This window comes from Oncorhynchus nerka, linkage group LG21 (assembly GCF_034236695.1).
Source record: "Oncorhynchus nerka isolate Pitt River linkage group LG21, Oner_Uvic_2.0, whole genome shotgun sequence".
Lineage (NCBI taxonomy): Eukaryota > Metazoa > Chordata > Actinopteri > Salmoniformes > Salmonidae > Oncorhynchus > Oncorhynchus nerka.
Genome location: NC_088416.1, coordinates 15,296,379 through 15,318,712, shown reverse-complemented (window position 1 = coordinate 15,318,712; position 22,334 = coordinate 15,296,379). Strand labels below are relative to the sequence as shown.

The window sequence follows — 22,334 nt, the reverse complement described above, 5'->3', positions numbered from 1 at the left end:
TGGTCCTGGGATGGAAATGTATAACCTTGACATTACATCATAAAATCCAACTTTTAAATCATACATTAGCAATTTATGTTTGAGTAACTACTGTTGTTGGTTTGGCGTCAAATAAACCTCTCTTTATATGTTTCTTCCCGAATCTCAGATTTCCATGTGGGTTTTATGCTAAAGTTTCCTCTTTCAAGTTGGTAGCAAACTGGAAAATGCATCTTCTTTAGGAATGACATTTTTACCCTGTCGACTACTGATCGTTCATCCACACTGTGTGTCTCATCAATGCAGGTAATTTATTAAAAATGTATAAAGTATAGGTTTTATAAACTCATGATCACCAGCCAGTTTATTTGCCCGGTTTTGTTAGTTTATGTATATTAGACTTCTCGCCACCAGAGGGGGACATTGAGTAATCTTTCAGGTTAATTTGATAATTTTTGATACTATAATGGATGACAGTTTATTCTGATGTAGTGAATATGAGACACATGGAAATAATGTATTTATTTTTATTATAGTAAATTATGAATCGTTAAATCCACTATACGATCACAATAACTTTGATAGACATTTCAACTGTTTTTTTGTCAGTATTATAGGGCAGATTTATGAAGAATTGTTGTGGGAGTGCTATTTATATCCTGTCACTACTGATCATTCATCCATACTGTATGTGTCCCATCATTGCAGCTTTGGAAATAAATTAACTATCCATCCATTGCACCTTCCTGTGTTGACTCACGGACTTGAGGGACCAGGAAGGTCACACTAGGTCGATATCTAGCTTAAGCTTGCAAACATTAAACACACCTCCATCTCCATTAACTTCATCACACCTGCCCAGACCCACTAGAACACAGCCCCATCTCCATTAACTACATCACACCTGCCCAGACCCACTAGACCACACCCCCATCTCCATTAACTACATCACACCTGCACAGACCCACTAGAACACAGCCCCATCTCCATTAACTACATCACACCTGCACAGACCCACTAGAACACACCTCCATCTCAAGCGCCTGCATCAGCACCATTTTATTTCTCTCCGTCGCCCACTCACTTTCAACTTTTAGATAATAAAGCATTTTACCATTCTATTGAATTAACAACAGAGGATTGGCTGATTTCCAGGTTTTAACTATAATATTTAAGATGACTGATTAGAAAAGTATCATCCAACCTTCGGGTATCTCATTGCATCCTCATATGCCATATCTTGAAATATACAGACACACGGATTAAAATGCTGCAGACATTTTTTTGGTACCCTTCTCCAGACCCGTGCTTCGACACGGTCCTGTCTTGGAACTCTACGGATATTTCCTTCGACCTCATGGCTTGGTTTTTGCTCTGACATGCACTGTCAACTGAGGGACCTTTTTATATAGACAGGTGAATTTACCACAGCTGGACTCTAAGTTGTAGAAACATCTCAAGAATGATGAATGGAAATGGGCTGCACCTGATCTCAATTTTGAGTCTCATAGCAAAGGGTCTGAATAACAAAGGGTCTGAAAAGAGGTTTCTAAAAACCTGTTTTTCACTTTGTAATTATGGGGTATTGTGTGTAGATTGAGGAAAACTATAAATGCAATCTATTTTAGAATAAGGCTGTATGTAAACGTAACAAAATTGGAAAAGGGGAAGGGGTCTGAATACTTTTGAAAATTACCATTGCTTTGAAATATTCACATTCATCGCGCCAAATCGGAGGGATCCAGCACTCATCTGACATTCTAGCGTGATCTCAAGCATGCCACAACTATCTTGCTGGAAACTTATTCCCAGGGGAAATGGGATCGTCGCCATGCTGGAAATGTCATAGGAAGCAATTACATTGTCAGTCTCATAGACCCGCTTCAGTGACGCTAATAGCACACCCGATACACGTGTGTGCATCCATCTGTGTTACATGTTTCGTTTTTTCCATTTATAGGTAGCACATAGGGAACACCAATTGGTGTTAGTATGTGTTACACTTGTGCTGGCTTGTCCACCTCGTTAATTGGAAGGTTTCACTTGTGCTAGCCCAGCTGGTTTATGCCCTGCTGACCTGGGCTTCAGTTGGTTCTTCTGAGCTGTTGAGAGAGTAACACCTTTTTGTTGGCTCTCACTATTTAAGTACTGAAATAAAGCCTTTTGTGTGTTTTCCCTGTTTTTTGTTTTGATCCACATTCAATTTACTCTCCAATTTATTTCCTAAATTGGTGTGGTGTTTTCATTTTCCCTTCCCTTGACAAATTTAGTGGACATCCATGTTGCGACATTTTACATATCAGTGTGGATGACGGATCACCACCTCAAGCTGAACCTCGGCAAGACGGAGCTGCTCTTCCTCCCGGGGAAGGACTGCCCGTTCCATGATCTCGCCATCACGGTTGACAACTCCATTGTGTCCTCCTCCCAGAGCGCTAAAAACCTTGGCGTGATCCTGGACAACACCCTGTCGTTCTCAGCCAACATCAAGGCGGTGGCCCGTTCCTGTAGGTTCATGCTCTACAACATCCGCAGAGTACGACCCTGCCTCACACAGGAAGCGGCGCAGGTCCTAATCCAGGCACTTGTCATCTCCCGTCTGGATTACTGCAACTCGCTGTTGGCTGGGCTCCCTGCCTGTGCCATTAAACCCCTACAACTCATCCAGAACGCCGCAGCCCGTCTGGTGTTCAACCTTCCTAAGTTCTCTCACGTCACCCCGCTCCTCCGCTCCCTCCACTGGCTTCCAGTTGAAGCTCGCATCCGCTACAAGACCATGGTGCTAGCCTACGGAGCTGTGAGGGGAACGGCACCTCAGTACCTCCAGGCTCTGATCAGGCCCTACACCCAAACAAGGGCACTGCGTTCATCCACCTCTGGCCTGCTCGCCTCCCTACCACTGAGGAAGTTCAGTTCCCGCTCAGCCCAGTCAAAACTGTTCGCTGCTCTGGCCCCCCAATGGTGGAACAAACTCCCTCACGACGCCAGGACAGCGGAGTCAATCACCACCTTCCGGAGACACCTGAAACCCCACCTCTTTAAGGAATACCTAGGATAGGATAAAGTAATCCTTCTCACCCCCTTAAAAGATTTAGATGCACTATTGTAAAGTGGCTGTTCCACTGGATGTCTTAAGGTGAACGCACCAATTTGTAAGTCGCTCTGGATAAGAGCGTCTGCTAAATGACTTAAATGTAAATGTAAATGTTCTAGCACCTCATCAGGTTCAGAAAAAGTCTTAATTGATGACGTGTTCCTTCTATTCCACGGGACAGCAGAGGAACTTCATCGATTCCACTCCATCATCAATACAAGCAGTGAACATCTGAAAATCACCCTCACCTTTGATGCGCATGAAACAAGTTATCTGGACATTTCGATTAAGAGGGAGGGGTGTGGCTTTAGCACAGACATATACAGGAAGCCGACTGACAGGAATTCCCTGTTTTGCGGAGACAGCTTCCACCCTACACCCCTAAAAAAACAATTGTAATACTTGAGTAAAGAAAACATTTAAAATGTAAATTTGTCATTTTAATTTTGTAAATTTATAACAAAAACATAGCTGTTTGAACATATAGGTAACCAGATCATGGCTACAACTAGCTTACTAAGTCTTTAACCATGTAACGGCTTTCTAATGGTGAAGGAGAGTCGGACCAAACTGCAGCGTGTCTATTGTGATTCATCTTTAATAAACCAACGTAACACACAACAAAACACTACAAACCGAAAACAGCCTATACAAGTGTCTACTAACCTCTAACCAGGACATCAAGACACACAGGACAATCACCCACAATACAACCAAAGAATATGGCTGCCTAAATATGGTTCCCAATCAGAGACAACGGTAAACACCTGCCTCTGATTGAGAACCACTTCAGACAGCCATAGACTCTCCTAGAACACCCCACTAAGATACAATCCCACTATACACACATTCCAAAATCCCAAGACAAAACACACCACAATACAAAAACTCTATGCCACACCCTGGCCTGACCCAATACATGAAGAAAACACAAAATACTTAGACCAGGGCGTGACAAACCACACTGTGTTGTTACACTGGTGAGTAAAAACTCATATGCTTCCTACCCTTTACATTTTTGTCTGAAAATAAAATATAAATTTTACTCAACTGCGTCCAGTCACCAGATGGACTAGATGCCGCTTAGGCCGCCCGTTGTGACTCCGTCAAGAAGTCAGCAGAGCAAGTTTGTATGAAGGTCTGGATATTAAATGGGTACATATTTTTTTTTCATTTTTTTTTTCACCTTTATTTAACCAGGTATGCAAGTTGAGAACAAGTTCTCATTTACAATTGCGACCTGGCCAAGATAAAGCAAAGCAGTTCGACACATACAACGACACAGAGTTACACATGGAGTAAAACAAACATACAGTCCATAATACAGTATAAACAAGTCTATATACGATGTGAGTAAATGAGGTGAGATAAGGGAGGTAAAGGCAAAAAAAGGTTAATGGTGGCAAAGTAAATACAATACAGCAAGTAAAACACTGGAATGGTAGATTTGCAATGGAAGAATGTGCAAAGTAGAAATAAAAATAATGGGGTGCAAAGGAGCAAAATAAATAAATAAAATACAGTAGGGAAAGAGGTAGTTGTTTGGGCTAAATTATAGGTGGGCTATGTACAGGTGCAGTAATCTGTGAGCTGCTCTGACAGTTGGTGCTTAAAGCTAGTGAGGGAGATAAGTGTTTCCAGTTTCAGAGATTTTTGTAGTTCGTTCCAGTCATTGGCAGCAGAGAACTGGAAGGAGAGGCGGCCAAAGAAAGAATTGGTTTTGGGGGTGACTAGAGAGATATACCTGCTGGAGCGTGTGCTACAGGTGGGAGATGCTATGGTGACCAGCGAGCTGAGATAAGGGGGCACTTTACCTAGCAGGGTCTTGTAGATGACATGGAGCCAGTGGGTTTGGCGACGAGTATGAAGCGAGGGCCAGCCAACGAGAGCGTACAGGTCGCAATGGTGGGTAGTATATGGGGCTTTGGTGACAAAACGGATTGCACTGTGATAGACTGCATCCAATTGGTTGAGTAGGGTATTGGAGGCTATTTTGTAAATGACATCGCCAAAGTCGAGGATTGGTAGGATGGTCAGTTTTACAAGGGTATGTTTGGCAGCATGAGTGAAGGATGCTTTGTTGCGAAATAGGAAGCCAATTCTAGATTTAACTTTGGATTGGAGATGTTTGATATGGGTCTGGAAGGAGAGTTTACAATCTAACCAGACACCTAAGTATTTGTAGTTGTCCACGTATTCTAAGTCAGAGCCGTCCAGAGTAGTGATGTTGGACAGGCGGGCAGGTGCAGGTAGCGATCGGTTGAAGAGCATGCATTTAGTTTTACTTGTATTTAAGAGCACTTGGAGGCCACGGAAGGAGAGTTGTATGACATTGAAGCTTGCCTGAAGGGTTGTTAACACAGTGTCCAAAGAAGGGCCAGAAGTATACAGAATGGTGTCGTCTGCCTAGAGGTGGATCAGAGACTCACCAGCAGCAAGAGCGACCTCATTGATGTATACAGAGAAGAGAGTCGGTCCAAGAATTGAACCCTGTGGCACCCCCATAGAGACTGCCAGAGGTCCGGACAGCAGACCCTCCGATTTGACACACTGAACTCTATCAGAGAAGTAATGAACCAGGCGAGGCAATCATTTGAGAAACCAAGGCTGTCGAGTCTGCCGATGAGGATGTGGTGATTGACAGAGTCAAAAGCCTTGGCCAGATCAATGAATACGGCTGCACAGTAATGTTTCTTATCGATGGCGGTTAAGATATCGTTTAGGACCTTGAGCGTGGCTGAGGTGCACCCATGACCAGCTCTGAAACCAGATTGCATAGCAGAGAAGTTATGGTGAGATTCAAAATGGTCGGTAATCTGTTTGTTGAATTGGCTTTCGAAGACCATAAAAAGGCATGGTAGGATAGATATAGGTCTGTAGCAGTTTGGGTCAAGAGTGTCCCCCCCTTTGAAGAGGGGGATGACCGCAGCTGCTTTCCAATCTTTGGGAATCTCAGACGACACGAAAGAGAGGTTGAACAGGCTAGTAATAGGGATGGCAACAATTTCGCCAGATAATTTTAGAAAGAAAGGGTCCAGATTGTCTAGCCCGGCTGATTTGTAGGGGTCCAGATTTTGCAGCTCTTTCAGAACATCAGCTGAACGGATTTGGGAGAAGGAGAAATGGGGAAGGCTTGGGCGAGTTGCTGTGGGGGGTGCAGTGCTGTTGACCGGGGCAGGAGTAGCCAGGTGGAAAGCATGGCCAGCCGTAGACAAATGCTTATTGAAATTCTCAATAGTAAAAGTATAGAATAGAATAGAATAGAAGTTCAATAGTAATATCCTCTAAAACGCTCTGGTGATGAACTTTGCTGCCCTGTTTCCAGTTGTCCACATGGCTGGGAGAACCTATTCAAGTAAGTAAGTAAATAGATTTTGGAAATGGAAAAAAAAAGTAGTATTATCTAACTAGCAACAGTCCCTGCTAACTCAAATGAGCTGCTAAATGAGCTAGCTAGACAACTTCACATTCTGTATAGATAGATAGCTAAGTGAATTAAATATCACCAGCTACCTAACTTCATATTAGCTAGCTATCTATTTATCACTGTAAAAACTCCAAATGTATTTGTAGGTAGCAAGCTAACAGCCATGGAGGAGGGTGAAAGGATAGCAGTCCCAACTGTCAGTGAGAGAGGAGGTTATTCTGGAAAGGGCAAGTACTTTTCTGTTGTTCCTGTCCCTAGAAGTGAGGACGGAGATAATAGTAACATAATATTCAGTGTGGGTTCATTTGACTATAATGAAGTCTGTTTCTTGTGAGGTTTTCTGTCCTCAGATAAAGAGCGCTATGAAAGCCAGTCTACATATGAAGAGGTCGCAATGCAGAGCAGTGGTTCTCAGTCCTGGAGACTCAGAGGCACATTGTTGTTTTTTCCTCAGCACTGCACAGCTGATTCAAATGATCAACTCATCATCAAGCTTCAAGTGGTATTTATGTATTCATTTGTGATGCCGTCCTTGATATGATCCTGTTATTGTCACATGCTACACATGTACATATGTGTGCCCATGCATCTATCAATCCAATGTTATCATGATTTGTTATCAGGGATATTATACTTTAGTAATCCACAATGACCTGGTGATGTAACAGTCTAATAATTACATTGTCTTCCATATTCCTACAGATACCTTGAAACTGGAGATTCCTTCAAAACGATTGCCTACAGTTACCGTGTAGGGCACTGCAATGTTGGGTGACCAGGGTCATCTGGGACTGCCTCCTGGAATAATTTCTGTTGTGTGAAGGCTATCTGTGTCCTGCATAACTTCATGAGGATGGACACGAGGACCAGGAGGGGATCTGCAGCTCGCCGCCGTGTCCCAAAGGAGTCTGCTGCTCTGCAGGATGTTTCAAGGATGGGGTCCAACAACGCAGCAAGAGAGGCAATCCGTGTGCAGGAGATCTTCACCTCCTACTTATTCAAAGAGGGTGCTGTTCCCTGGCAACACCATAGACCATAGCCTTTGGTATGCACAACCAAAGGCTCTTTTAAGAGCCATTCACATTGCAATAAGAGTATTCTTCCATTTACTTAGCTATGTCAACTGCAGTTATTCCATACCCAGTTTCTCTCCCTTTGATTTCTACTTCTCAGGTGAGGGTGCTGTTTATAGGTAAGGGTGTGATGTCTGTGCAAAAAACAAAACAGGCTATTTTAAATCACCCATATAGATTTTTTTTTAGAACAATTAGACACCCTATAACCCACAACTACACACTCATGTATCAATCTGATTGTTGGATTGTGTTGTGCAGTAAGCAGGTTCAGGTGTATAACTGTGGCTCCTTCCACCTTCAAAGAATAGGCAAGAGGGCCAACCATGGAGAATAGTAAGACACTTCATTATTTCTATAACTACGCTATATTGTTTGTCCGTTCGTGTTTTTCAGCATAAAGTGCTCTGCAGCCACTTAGTGTGGTGTGGACACCAGGTGAGGCCACACACACAGATTCCTGTTGAACACAGGGTCAGTTTTAACTACCTTATTTTCTCAATAACAGTCTCTCTCCTTCACTTCATCCCTCTCTCCCCTTCTCCCTAAATCCTCTAGGTTATATCAGCTGTGTCGGTGAACCCCTCCTGCATCTGAACTGGCTACATAGAGGACACAGCATGATCAGAGGTGAGAGGTCACTTGGTCAGGTCAACAGTATTATTAGAGATGCTTTACATTGAAATACAGATAGATGCAGTAGTCCCAGAGTTAATGATCCAAGGTCAGTTTTGCATGTCACCTAAAAACACAAGGCTTAAACATGCTCTCTCTCTAGCCTCCCGGGTGGCGCAGTGGTTAAGGGCGCTGTACTGCAGCGCCAGCTGTGCCATCAGAGACTAAGATTTCGCGCCCAGGCTCTGTCGTAACCGGCCGCGACCGGGAGGTCCCTTTCTGTATTTTACACCTCCTCTTTCTTCCTCTGTTTTTATAATTCACAACAGATGTGCATTGAAGTACAGATTAAACTTGTGTTTATAACAATTGGATAATGGGCTTTTCAATAAAGCGTTTCACATTCTTTACTGGTTGAAATGAAGTGTAATGTTTATCAGATCAATGCAGATGAAGGGCATTAGATATGAGATGAACCGGTGTTAGAGTATTTACATGATGCATAGGAAGTGTCGTGTACTGTTTTTTAACATTATATTTCTGTATATATGAAGTAACTAGTTGAATCATGTTTATAGTCTATTAGCTACGATATGTAACCATTGATGTCCCAGGACCAAGGTTGGTAAACACTGTTGAAGTGTATAATTGTAAACATACATGCAGACACAGCGTCATTCAAAGACTGTTATTTGATAGTCCTGGTATTGGATATGACTGAAAAATAATCTCAAAGACATTCATACCTAAATTGCACCTTTATTTGCCAAGGTAGAGTACATGATCAGTGAATATATTAAACGTACAGGCTACAATGTGGGGATCTCATGCATGGTAATAACTACATGTATATACGAATTTCATCATTGGCACAACATGATATTATATTCTACTCAATCCATAGGCTTCATTGATGTCATTCGGGCTGTTTTGACGTTGATACAACTGGCTATGATAGCTAGGTTCTGAACTAATATGTATACCAAACGTTTGGGTCCATACACAGATCGGCTAGATATCGAGCTACACATCCATAGGCATACAGGGATTTTAATCATCCACTGCACAATAAGCAAGAACATAGCTGGCTACGTTATTTCATCTATCTGCATGGCAAATATCCGCAAGGCAAGTTTACACAGTTGTACATTCAATTTGCAGTAAATTCTTCAGCTAGATTCCATACATCCACTGTTTCACAAAACGACAGCCTGGTTTGCTGGTTGTTTCATGAGTCCCTAAAACAACCAGAATTACAATTTCATACTCATGTCACAACACCCATAAAGGTAACCCAGTTAGCTGGCTAATGTTAGCTAGTCAGCTAGCTGGCTAAATCACGATTTTCGTAAATGAACATTATGATTTAAAAAATGCAAAATCGTTTACTAAATCATTAACTAACATTCCTGTCAACTGTACATGGTTTTTGCATGATTCGTTATGAAGTTATAATCCCTCACATTTGCTTCCATCCTAGTATTTCTGTCCGCTATCTTTGATCCAGTTCAGTTCTGTGTAGGGGTACCCCTCTCTCCTAGTATTTCTGTCCGCTATCTTTGCTCATGAAATTCTAACAGTAGGAGTGCAGCAGCAGCCTCCCCAAGCCTCTCCAAGTGCCGGACAGAAAAAATATATTGACTGATATTTATTTAGGGGGGCCTAATGAATATTTTAGTTCTAGTGGCGTTTGAAAAAGAAAAAAAAAACATTTTACTCAACTGCGTTACCCACTCCAGTCAGCAGATGGCGGTCTGGGAATATAAGGTTATGCTGTTATTGTGACGTATAATCTAGTGGACGGAACGCTTCTTTCAACAGCAGCAACAGTTAGTCAGACACCTCGGTAGCTTGCTAGACAAAATAGACGAACCAATAAAGCTCTTTAGACGCTTTATTATATATTAGCCACTGTGTTTTAAACCCACTATTGTCGTCTAGTTAGTAATCCGATTTATTTTCATATTTACGGTGTTGTTATTAGTCAGTTAGCCGACTGGTTTAGTTAGCATTAGCCTAGCTAGCTAATATCTCCGACCATGAGTTCACTATGTTACTCTTTTCCTGCTAAAGAAGGGGAGGTCTGCTGGACGGAGAAAGAAGCTCCCGTGAAAGAGGAGGACGAAGAGGTGGATATCTCAGTAAAACAAGAAGTAGAGGATGAGGCCGTTACTGTGAAAGAAGAGGAAGACGCGTTCAGAGTGAAAGAGGAGGAGGATGCAGTTTATGGAGTGAAAGAGGAGGAGGAAACTGGATATCTGGGCCCGGTTTCTCAAACGCATCTTAATAAGGCATCCAGTGGTTCTAACGATGAATTTAGCCATAAGATGGTTTTGAGAAACCGTTCCCTGATTAACACTAGTAAGTACAGTCTTAAATACAGAGGCACAAACTCTGCAGTTGTTGATATGATGTTTAGTGTTAAAGCGGAAATCTGCAATTGCTACATGCATATTGTGACTTTTAAAATTATGTATAGCCATTGATTATTGAAGAATGTAAATAAACACTGTATAGCCTCAACATGGTTAAAACTATTATGTTGATGGATGGTCAGTCTCTGCATAGGTCTGTCTATGAATTTGAGAGCAGTTTCATTTCTCCATCCCCATCCATCATTTTATTAGCAAAACAGTGGTGGAATGACAGATTTGTTATTGTTTGAACTGCAGATTGCTGGTCTGTGTGGGTTTTTTAGACAGCAACAAAATGGCTGCCCAGAGACTTGGTTTGGTAAACAGCTGAGGGATGGGGGCTGGAGAAATGTAACCCCACTCAAATTCATAGAGAAAGCTATTGTAGCAACGGTAATCCAACACCTGGCGACCTCGTCAAGAAGTTCAGACATCTTGGCGTAACAGTTATAAGGTGTTGGCTTAACAGTCACTGGACCCAGGTTTGAGTTCAGCTCAAGGCTACCCCCTGAATTCACTACACTATGAATACAAAGACCGGTCATCCATGAGGTCGAAATTATAATTTTAAACAGATTGGCTATATAGTATATTGTAGAATTCATCCATGATGTCATAATGATAGTTTAACCAGGATTCTAGGATGTTTTGTATATTCTAGCATTCATCCATGATGTCATAATGATAGTTTAATCAGGTTTTTAGGCTATATACAGTGAGGGAAAAAAGTATTTGATCCGCAGCTGATTTTGTACGTTTGCCCACTGACAAAGAAATGATTTGTCTATAATTTTAATGGTAGGTTTATTTCAACAGTGAGAGACAGAATAACAACAACAAAAATCCAGAAAACGCATGTCGAAAATGTTATAAATGTATTTGCATTTTAATGAGGGAAATAAGTATTTGACCCCCTCTTAATCATTAAGATTTCTGGCTCCCAGGTGTCTTTTATACAGGTAACAAACTGAGATTAGGAGCACACTCTAATCTCAGTTTGTTACCTGTATACATTTACATTTAAGTCATTTAGCAGACGCTCTTATCCAGAGCGACTTACAAATTGGTGCGTTCACCTTAAGACATCCAGTGGAACAGCCACTTTACAATAGTGCATCTACATCTTTTAAGGGGGGGGGGTGAGAAGGATTACTTTATCCTATCCTAGGTATTCCTGAAAGAGGTGGGGTTTCAGGTGTCTCCGGAAGGTGGTGATTGACTCCGCTGTCCTGGCGTCGTGTAAATGTAATGTAAATGTTACCTGTATAGAAGACACCTGTCCACAGAAGCAATCAATCAGATTCCAAACTCTCCACCATGGCCAAGACCAAAGAGCTCTCCAAGGATGTCAGGGACAAGATTGTAGACCTACACAAGTTGGTGCGATTATTCGCAAATGGAAGAAACAAAAGAACTGTCAATCTCCCTCGGCCTGGGGCTCCATGCAAGATCTCACCTCGTGGAGTTGTAACCACGGTCATGAGAACGGTGAAGAATCAGCCCAGAACTACACGTGAGGATCTTGTCAATGATCTCAAGGCAGCTGGGACCATAGTCACCAAGAAGACAATTGGTAACACACTACGCCGTGAAGGACTGAAATCCTGCAGCGTCCGCAAGGTCCCCCTGCTCAACATTTACATTTAAGTCATTTAGCAGACGCTCTTATCCAGAGTGACTTACAAATTGGTGCATTCACCTTATGACATCCAGTGGAACAGCCACTTTACAATAGTGCATCTAAATCTTTTAAGGGGGGTGAGAAGGATTACTTTATCCTATCCTAGGTATTCCTTAAAGAGGTGGGGTTTCAGGTGTCTCCGGAAGGTGGTGATTGACTCCGCTGTCCTGGCGTCGTGAGGGAGTTTGTTCCACCATTGGGGGGCCAGAGCAGCAAACAGTTTTGACTGGGCTGAGCGGGAACTGTACTTCCTCAGTGGTAGGGAGGCGAGCAGGCCAGAGGTGGATGAACGCAGTGCCCTTGTTTGGGTGTAGGGCCTGATCAGAGCCTGGAGGTACTGAGGTGCCGTTCCCCTCACAGCTCCGTAGGCAAGCACCATGGTCTTGTAGCGGATGCGAGCTTCAACTGGAAGCCAGTGGAGAGAGCGGAGGAGCGGGGTGACGTGAGAGAACTTGGGAAGGTTGAACACCAGACGGGCTGCGGCGTTCTGGATGAGTTGTAGGGGTTTAATGGCACAGGCAGGGAGCCCAGCCAACAGCGAGTTGCAGTAATCCAGACGGGAGATGACAAGTGCCTGGATTAGGACCTGCGCCGCTTCCTGTGTGAGGCAGGGTCGTACTCTGCGGATGTTGTAGAGCATGAACCTACAGGAACGGGCCACCGCCTTGATGTTAGTTGAGAACGACAGGGTGTTGTCCAGGATCACGCCAAGGTTCTTAGCGCTCTGGGAGGAGGACACAATGGAGTTGTCAACCGTGATGGCGAGATCATGGAACGGGCAGTCCTTCCCGGGAGGAAGAGCTGCTCCGTCTTGCCGAGGTTCAGCTTGAGGTGGTGATCCGTCATCCACACTGATATGTCTGCCAGACATGCAGAGATGCGATTCGCCACCTGGTCATCAGAAGGGGGAAAGGAGAAGATTAATTGTGTGTCGTCTGCATAGCAATGATAGGAGAGACCATGTGAGGTTATGACAGAGCCAAGTGACTTGGTGTATAGCGAGAATAGGAGAGGGCCTAGAACAGAGCCCTGGGGGACACCAGTGGTGAGAGCACGTGGTGAGGAGACAGATTCTCGCCACGCCACCTGGTAGGAGCGACCTGTCAGGTAGGACGCAATCCAAGCGTGGGCCGCGCCGGAGATGCCCAACTCGGAGAGGGTGGAGAGGAGGATCTGATGGTTCACAGTATCGAAGGCAGCCGATAGGTCTAGAAGGATGAGAGCAGAGGAGAGAGAGTTAGCTTTAGCAGTGCGGAGCGCCTCCGTGATACAGAGAAGAGCAGTCTCAGTTGAATGACTAGTCTTGAAACCTGACTGATTTGGATCAAGAAGGTCATTCTGAGAGAGATAGCGGGAGAGCTGACCAAGGACGGCACGTTCAAGAGTTTTGGAGAGAAAAGAAAGAAGGGATACTGGTCTGTAGTTGTTGACATCGGAGGGATCGAGTGTAGGTTTTTTCAGAAGGGGTGCAACTCTCGCTCTCTTGAAGACGGAAGGGACGTAGCCAGCGGTCAGGGATGAGTTGATGGGTGAGGTAAGGGAGAAGGTCTCCGGAAATGGTCTGGAGAAGAGAGGAGGGGATAGGGTCAAGCGGGCAGGTTGTTGGGCGGCCGGCCATCACAAGACGCGAGATTTCATCTGGAGAGAGAGGGGAGAAAGAGGTCAGAGCACAGGGTAGGGCAGTGTGAGCAGAACCAGCGGTGTTGTTTGACTTAGCAAACGAGGATCGGATGTCGTCGACCTTCTTTTCAAAATGGTTGACGAAGTCATCTGCAGAGAGGGAGGAGGGGGGGGAGGGGGAGGTGGCAAAGAGCTTCCTAGGGTTAGAGGCAGATGCTTGGAATTTAGAGTGGTAGAAAGTGGCTTTAGCAGCAGAGACGGAAGAGGAAAATGTAGAGAGGAGGGAGTGAAAGGATGCTAGGTCCGCAGGGAGGCGAGTTTTCCTCCATTTCCGCTCGGCTGCCCGGAGCTCAAGAAAGCACATATTCATGTCCGTCTGAAGTTTTCCAATGAACATCTGAATGATTCAGAGGACGACTGGGTGAAAGTGTTGTGGTCAGATGAGACCAAAATGGAGCTTTTGGCATCAACTCAACTCGCTGTGTTTGGAGGAGGAGGAATGCTGCCTATGACCCCAATAACACCATCCCCACCGTCAAACATAGAGGTGGAAACATTATGCTTTGGGGGTGTATTTCTGCTAAGGGGACAGGGCAACTTCACCGCGTCAAAGGGACGATGGACGGGGCAATGTACCGTCAAATCTTGGGAGAGAACCTGAAAATGGGTCGTGGATGGGTATTCCAGCATGACAAGGACCCAGAACTCACGGCCAAGGCAACAAAGGAGTGGCTGAAGAAGAAGCACATTAAGGTCCTGGAGTGGCCTCCAGTCTCCAGACCTTAATCCCATATAAAATATGTGGAGGGAGCTTAAGGTTAGAGTTGCCAAACGTCAGTCTCGAAACCTTCATGACTTGGAGAAAATCTGCAAAGGGGAATGGGACAAAATCCCTCCTGAGATGTGTGCATACCTGGTGGCCAACTACAAGAAACGTCTGACCTCTGTGATGGCCAACAAGGGTTTTGCCACCTAGTACAAAGTCATGTTTTGCAGATGGGTCAAATACTTATTTCCCTCACTAAAATGCAAATCAAATTGTTACAGCTGTTGATAAGTCATTGTATAATATTCAGCCAATTTATTTTCATGCCGTTACGTTAAAGGCGAAACATACCTAGATTCAATTACATTCATGAATTAAAGGCGAATTAAATTCACGTTAAAGGCGAAACATACCTAGATTCAATTACATTCATGAATTGGTTTGAAACCTTTGTTTTAAAACCTTCTCAAAGTTGGTGCCTTGACGGATTTGTAGAAAATGGTTTGTCATAAAACAATATTTTTTATTTATTTAAATTGAACCTTTATTTAACTAGGCAAGTCAGTTAAGAACAAATTCTTATTTTCAATGACTGCCTACCCCGGACGACGCTGGGCCAATTGTGTGCCGCCCTATGGGACTCCCAATCACGGCCGGTTGTGATCCAGCCTGGATTTTATCCAGGGTGTCTGTAGTGACGCCTCAAGCACTGAGATGCAGTGTCCTCTGCGCCACTCGGGAGCCCCAAAATCATGTTCTAGTGCTGTCCCCAACTAAAATACATCTTGGTCAACCAAGAGTCATCTGTTCTTTCTACCAATCACCCCATGTGTTTTTATCAAATCAAATATACGTACTGAACTTGTCTGATGCTTTAAGCATTCTGTTTGATCAAATAATTAAGACACACAAATGACACTAAGTCAACTAGAGAGAGCCGCTCGTCAACACAACCTGGCCAGAGGGAGCCGCTCGTCAACACAACCTGGCCAGAGGGAGCCGCTCGTCAACACTACCTGGCCAGAGGGAGCCGCTCGTCAACACTACCTGGCCAGAGGGAGCCGCTCGTCAACACTACCTGGCCAGAGGGGGCCGCTCGTCAACACTACCTGGCCAGAGGGGGCCGCTCGTCAACACAACCTGGCCAGGGGGAGCCGCTCGTCAACACAACCTGGCCAGAGGGAGCCGCTCGTCAACACAACCTGGCCAGAGGGAGCCGCTCGTCAACACAACCTGGCCAGAGGGAGCCGCTCGTCAACACTACCTGGCCAGAGGGAGCCGCTCGTCAACACAACCTGGCCAGAGGGAGCCCCCCCCCCTCCGCTGCTGGACTTCGTAAATTCTGCCGTTCTGCTCCTGAAGTTTGCAGTAATAGACTAATGGACTACAGATAGATCGACTAATAGACTAGTAATAGACTACACCAGCAGTCTGCAACCTTTTCCAGTTGGAGTGCCAATTTATCTGACCATTTCTGCTAATCTGTGTTCCAGTTATGATTTTCATATGCACATTTTTGTGGAACAGTTTAATTTAATTTAAAATATTATCTCAAAATTATTGTCTGTGATTAATCTACATTCTATCTAAATCTAAATGAAAATAATATAAATCTAAAAGTAACTTTTATTGCCATTGCCAACTTTGTAAAAAAAAATAGCCTACATAAAGCCAACAAATAAAAACATTGCATTCTGCAGGTAGAAAATATCCTGATAGAAATAAATATCCAAGAAATCACATTGGCTGCAAATGGCCTGTCTACAACAAACTTGACACATTGTATCAACTATCAACTGGGTCAGGAAACTCAGATAGCAAGCTTGCAACATTGCATAACATTTTATAGGCCCCCAGTTTCCTGCTCCAGTGAGTTCTGGACAGACACAGCTGTAGGTTATTTGTGCAAATGATAAGAAGTAATCAGGTATTTTATGACATTTCCACTGGATCAGAGCATTACATTTTTCCCTTTTATGCCAAGTGGTTATTGAAAGGGCGAGAGCTGGAAATATTTAACAAAAATACTTTGAGGAACTATTGTCATTTGCAATTGATTTTGATTAGACTTTGTTTACTTGCTGTTTGGAGGTGAAGAATAAATTACTTTAAGAAGCTCCACAACTCATTAGTGGTTCAGCGTTAAGACAATGAGAAATACTATCAGACATCTTCAAATGGACACATTTATAGGCCTACATTTGTGTGCAGGCCAGATAGATTAATCCTACTTCTATATGGGTAATCAGGTGTACGTCCTTACTCAACATTGACAGGAGTGTTACAAACAAAAGACTAGAATAAATTGACAAAACTGACGCATCTTGTAGGGTCAGGTCTGGATTGTCTGCAGGGGGCAGTTTCATTTAGTATCCTTTTGGGTCGGCTGGGGAATGATTTTATTTCCCCATAGTATGTTGTTCCGAAGTTGACTGACTGAAAAGGAGTGTAACTTTGATTATAATTACACTTCCCTGAAGGAGGGAAACGAGGAACAACACCTGTTTGTTCACGGCCTTTCCTGGGTCGGTGAAGAGCGGTAATTAAATTTAAGGAATAAATCCAAGCCTCACGCTCATCACCTGTGGAAGGCGGGGCGTCCAGCGAGGCGTGGATTTGATACTATGTTGTACCTAGTTTCCCTCCTTCAGGGAACAGTAGTTATAGTCAATGTTACGCTTGTCATACGATGGCCTTCAACTAAAATATTGATCTTGCTGTCGGACAGTTTTTTTGTATTCTGAAATGCACTCGAACTATGTATCATTTAGTGGCTCCTTATGTTACGCTGGGAAAACAGTTTTCATGGGCACAGAAATACTACATAATTTCAGAGTTTGCTAAATCCAATGGTTTTTAACAGAGTCATCTTGTAATCCACGATGGCATAGCATTAAGACCTGTTTGTTTTAAATGTTATGTTTTTTTGTATGTATTGCAATATATTTCAATCTTTTTCCACGTATAAATTAAATATACCTTCCGGCAACCCGCCTCACCCAATGTGATACGGATCTGCTATTTTTTTTTTTGGACCTTACAGCTAGAACCTCCATCAGAAGCTAGCCATCAGAGGTTAACCAGCTAATTAGCTACTAGCTTTATAGTCATTGTTAGCCACTGCTAGCGGCCTTTACCTTTTTAGCTCAGACACCAGACGCTTTTAGCCTGGATAATACCTGCCAGTCTGCACAGCGCGATATCAACCGTGAGCATATCGGACTGTTTTTCTCCACTATATCACCGTATTCCTGCCGTAAGCTCTGGACCATTACACCGGATAATCGCAGCTAGCGATCTGCTACGGAGTGGCCCAGCCCCAAAGCTAGCCTTGAGCCAGGCCCATCTCCCGGCCTGCTCAGTGGACCCTATGAACACTCGGCTACACAGCTGATGCCTCCCAGACTCTTCACTAAGACGACTAGAAGCCACTCCATTACCGGCTAATGCCCTTGTCCCGAGGCTAGCACCAGTTAGCCTCGAGCCAGGTGCATCTCCCGGCTAGCAAACAAAATTACTCCAGCTACAATATCTCTTGCCAATTGGCCTGGACCCTTTGTCGACACGAAGCCCCGCCAATCCATCACGACTGGTCTGCCGACAGAATTTAGTCCGATGTGCCCTCAACCGGCCTTTGCCGGACGTCGGTGACCCCCTTGTCCCGACGCTATCACGAGTTAGCTTCGAGCCAGGCACATCTCCTGGCTAGTGTAGTAATGACTACCTAACGGCTTCCCTGGTTCACATATTGTGCTGTTCACTGGACCCTATGATCACTTGGCTACATAGCTGATACCTACTGGACTGTTCATTAATCACGGTACTCCAGTGTTTTGGTTCAACTGTCGGCCCCAGCCTCGAACTCAGGCCCTGTGTGTCGTTAACTGACCCTCTCTGCCCATTCATTGCCATTGTACCTGTTGTTGTTGTCTTACCCGTTGTTGTCTGAGCTAGCTCTCCCAATCAACACCTTTGATTGCTTTATGCCTTGCTTTGTCTCTAATGTCTCTAATGTCAATTTTTGCTCCAGGCAGATATACTACATACAATTTTAGCAAACACACAAAGGGGCTATATTGGAGACCAAAAATCGCCTGGCACACTGCTTAGAGTTTCAGCAACACAAATAACTTATTTCTAGTCTACAATCTTAGATGTTACTACTAATGTGAAAACAAGACAACATATGACTGTTGTTGCTCATTTTAAGACAAATGTCAAATAATTATTACATTCATTACAGACGTCAATTGTTGTACAACATCATGGCTACGCTGTTGGCATCACCTTTTACAGTGGATTTCTGCTGTTGTGGGCCTTTAATCATCTGTCTGACTTTGTTGTTCACACAGGAGAGAGACGTGACTATCGTGGATCCTCTGGGGTACCTCAACAACCTCATGATAATGACGAGGCAGAGAAGAGTCTCTCCAGATCAGAACTCCTCAAGAAACACCTGCAGAGACCCACAGGGAAGATAATTCACCGCTCTGACTGTGGGAAGAGATTCACCTCATCAGCAGGCATTAGAATTCAGCAGAGAATCCACACAGTAGAGAAATCTTATTGCTGTACTCAATGTGGGAAGAGTTTTAAAACATCTAGCCATCTTATTGTACACCAGAGAATACACACAGGAGAGAAATCTTATAGCTGTGATCAATGTGGGAAGAGTTTTATTCAGCTAAGCAACCTGATACCACACCAGAGAATACACACAGGAGAGAAACGTTATAGCTGTGTTCAATGTGGGAAGACTTTTACTCACGTAAGCACCCTGATATCACACCGGAGAATACACACAGGAGAGAAACCTTATATCTGTGATGAATGTGGGAAGAGTTTTGCTAGGTCGAGCCATCTGACTCTTCACCAGAGAACACACACAGGAGAGAAACCTTATAGCTGTACTCAATGTGGGAAGAGTTTTACTCATTCAACCAGCCTGATATTACACCAGAGAACACACACAGGAGAGAAACCTTACATCTGTGATCAATGTGGGAAGTGTTTTACTCAGCTAAGCAGCCTGACATCACACCAGAGAACACACACAGGAGAGAAACCATATAGCTGTGATGAATGTAGGAAGAGTTTTACTGAGTTGAGCAGTCTGACTGTACACCAGAGAATACACACAGGAGAGAAACCCTTTAGCTGTACTCAATGTGGGAAGTTTTTTTTTACATCTAGCCATCTGAAGATACACCATAGAAGACACACAGGAGATAAATCTTATAGCTGTACTGTATGTGGGAAGAGTTTTGTTCAATCTGGGGGACTGAAGGTACACCAGAGAACACACACAGGAGAGAAACCATATAGCTGTAATCAATGTGGGAAGAGTTTTGTTCGATCTGGGGAACTGAATATACATCAGAGAACACACACAGGAGAGAAACCCTATAGCTGTACTCAATGTGGGAAGAGTTTTGTTCAATCTAACCAACTGAAGATACACCAGAGAACACACACAGGAGAGAAACCTTATAGCTGTGATCAATGTGACCAGAGATACTCTGATAAAAGATATCTGATTAAACATCAGAAAATACATGCATGAAGGAGTTTTTTTCATGATATCAAACATTGTAGAAGGAGTATTTTAATGTCACAATGTAGAATGTTTTAACATTGTCAGAGTATTTGGTTGCTGATTGTCTCAAGGGTGGGCAGTCAAAAAGTTTTGTGTTTAGCCAGTGCATCACTATTTATTTTGACTGCAAGTTTTTCCGTATTGGAGATTGAGTTTTGTTTGGGCTCCTTCCAAGGGGACGAGAGTTCTAGAAGCAATTGGAGTTTTAGGAAGACGAGAGTTCTAAGAAGCTAGTGATTTTTAGGATTCTATAGAAAGAAAAAGAAAAGATACGATTGTATATTATTATTTAGAAATACATGGTTTTTCTTGTTTTTAATTGTTGACAGCCAGTAGAAACCATATTTATATTGTAGGAGGTGAAACATTGTAGTTGGATATAATGTGAAATGGAAGTTCTGTTGGTGGTGCAAACATTTCCAACAACTGTTATAGGATATATTTGTTGTCTTAAGGGGGGAAAGTGTTACTGGCTTTGGTTTTTCCATTTATGTTTTGAGGTTGGATTTCAGCACGTCTAGCTTGTTAGTACGTGTAGCTTGTTAGCACGTAGGGCGCACTGATTTGTGTCACCTCGTTTATTAGTTATTTTGTTTGCCTCTTGGGCCGATTTAGTGGGTCTCATCTCATGGTGGGTGACTTTTATGTCCCAGTTGTTGTTACTAGTCAGTGGACACTGAGAGCAAAATTGCAAGATTATTTTATAATACTTTTATTGCATCAAATGGTTGTTTTATGCAACATAATAGAGGGTTCTTAGAACTATAGTGTCTGTGTGTTCTACCGATGATAGGCCTCTGGGAGAAAACAATGACAGGAGATTTACAATGTATTTTGGGTGATATAACCTAAAGTGACCGCATTCCAGAGCATGAGTTAATGTTTCTGTTGTCTATGGTACCAGGGAGAGATGACCCCAGGGCCAGATCCTGGTCTCAACACAGAGTTTTTACTTTTTTTAAGTAGATACTGTCTGCTGAGAATTATAACTATCTTTGATAGAAATCTAAACCTTGTGACCCGTTCTATACATCTCATGTAAGTTGAAAGGGGTGTATCTTGGCTGTAAAAGACCTTTGTACTTTTGTATCGTGGCTCTCAATTAATCATCTGGGGGTGATTTGTCCACCAGCCATCATTATCGTAGAGCACTCAATTGATTCACTTTATGTGTGTGTTGTATTGACCTGCTCCCTTATTATTAAGCGAATAAAGATTTACATTAAGAATAACTCATGTGAGAAGTTTGTCTCAATTGATATTAAAGACATTAACAAACACATTTGGTGATGGGGATGTGAATCCTGATTTGGTGACTGCTCCTGACGACCTGGGTAAATGGTGCACGAGGGATCCCTCTAACATGGGAGCTCAGGGAGACCAGACTTGGGGAACGGAGCAGATGAACCCACCTTTGATCTGAGAGAGAGCGAGCTGAGTGGATACCACATCTCCAACCTAGTTTTTTTTTAAAGAAAGAGGTGAGCAAAACACTTAAAGTGGAGTTTTTATAAAAGCCTCGTAGACTCTTGTGTGTATTCCTGTGTGAGGGGGGCACCTTGGAGGTGTGATCAGGGCCGAGTCAGGAGGCTCTGAATGAACTGGATGAAAATTATAATCTGTGTATACTAGTTAAGACAATTTATGATATAGATAGTAAGGTACACCTGTAATTGTTTTAAACCCGTAATGGTTTTAAACCTGGACCCCATTTTAGAAGTATTGAAAGATGTAATTGTATGTACAAATGTGAAAATATTCCTGCAGGTTAAAATATTGTTCAAAACAACTAATTGATTAGGTATGTTTGGGAATAGCATTGTGTGCCTGTGGTATGAGTTGCGTGACTGATATGAGAGATGTGTGACTGAGTCTTAATCAGAAGTTTGGATAGTAACATAGAGATCTATAGTTCCTCACAGAGATCTGTAGGTCCTCACAGAGATCTATAGGTCCTCACAGAGATCTATAGGTCCTCACAGATAGATCTATAGTTCCTCACAGAGATCTATAGGTCCTCACAGAGATCTATAGGTCCTCACAGATAGATCTATAGGTCCTCACAGAGA

At 43.3% G+C, this 22,334-nt stretch overlaps 1 protein-coding gene across 1 annotated transcript; it reads left to right on the top strand.

The window, feature by feature from the left end:
* The first annotated feature begins 9,998 nt into the window (after positions 1–9,998).
* Positions 9,999–21,497, top strand: LOC115116723 (zinc finger protein OZF-like). Its single transcript, XM_029645204.2, has 2 exons — positions 9,999–10,549; positions 19,022–21,497. Exons 1-2 carry the CDS (start codon positions 10,228–10,230, stop codon positions 20,230–20,232), a joined length of 1,533 nt encoding a protein of 510 aa, XP_029501064.1. The 5' UTR covers positions 9,999–10,227; the 3' UTR covers positions 20,233–21,497.
* The last annotated feature ends 837 nt before the right edge of the window (positions 21,498–22,334 follow it).

Coding starts and splice junctions, on each gene's coding strand:
- LOC115116723 (XM_029645204.2), top strand. CDS start 10,228: ATGAGTTCACTATGTTACTCTTTTCCTGCTAAAGAAGGGGAGGTCTGC. Junction 10,550..19,021: donor CCGTTCCCTGATTAACACTA/GTAAGTACAGTC, acceptor TTGTTCACACAG/GAGAGAGACGTGACTATCGT.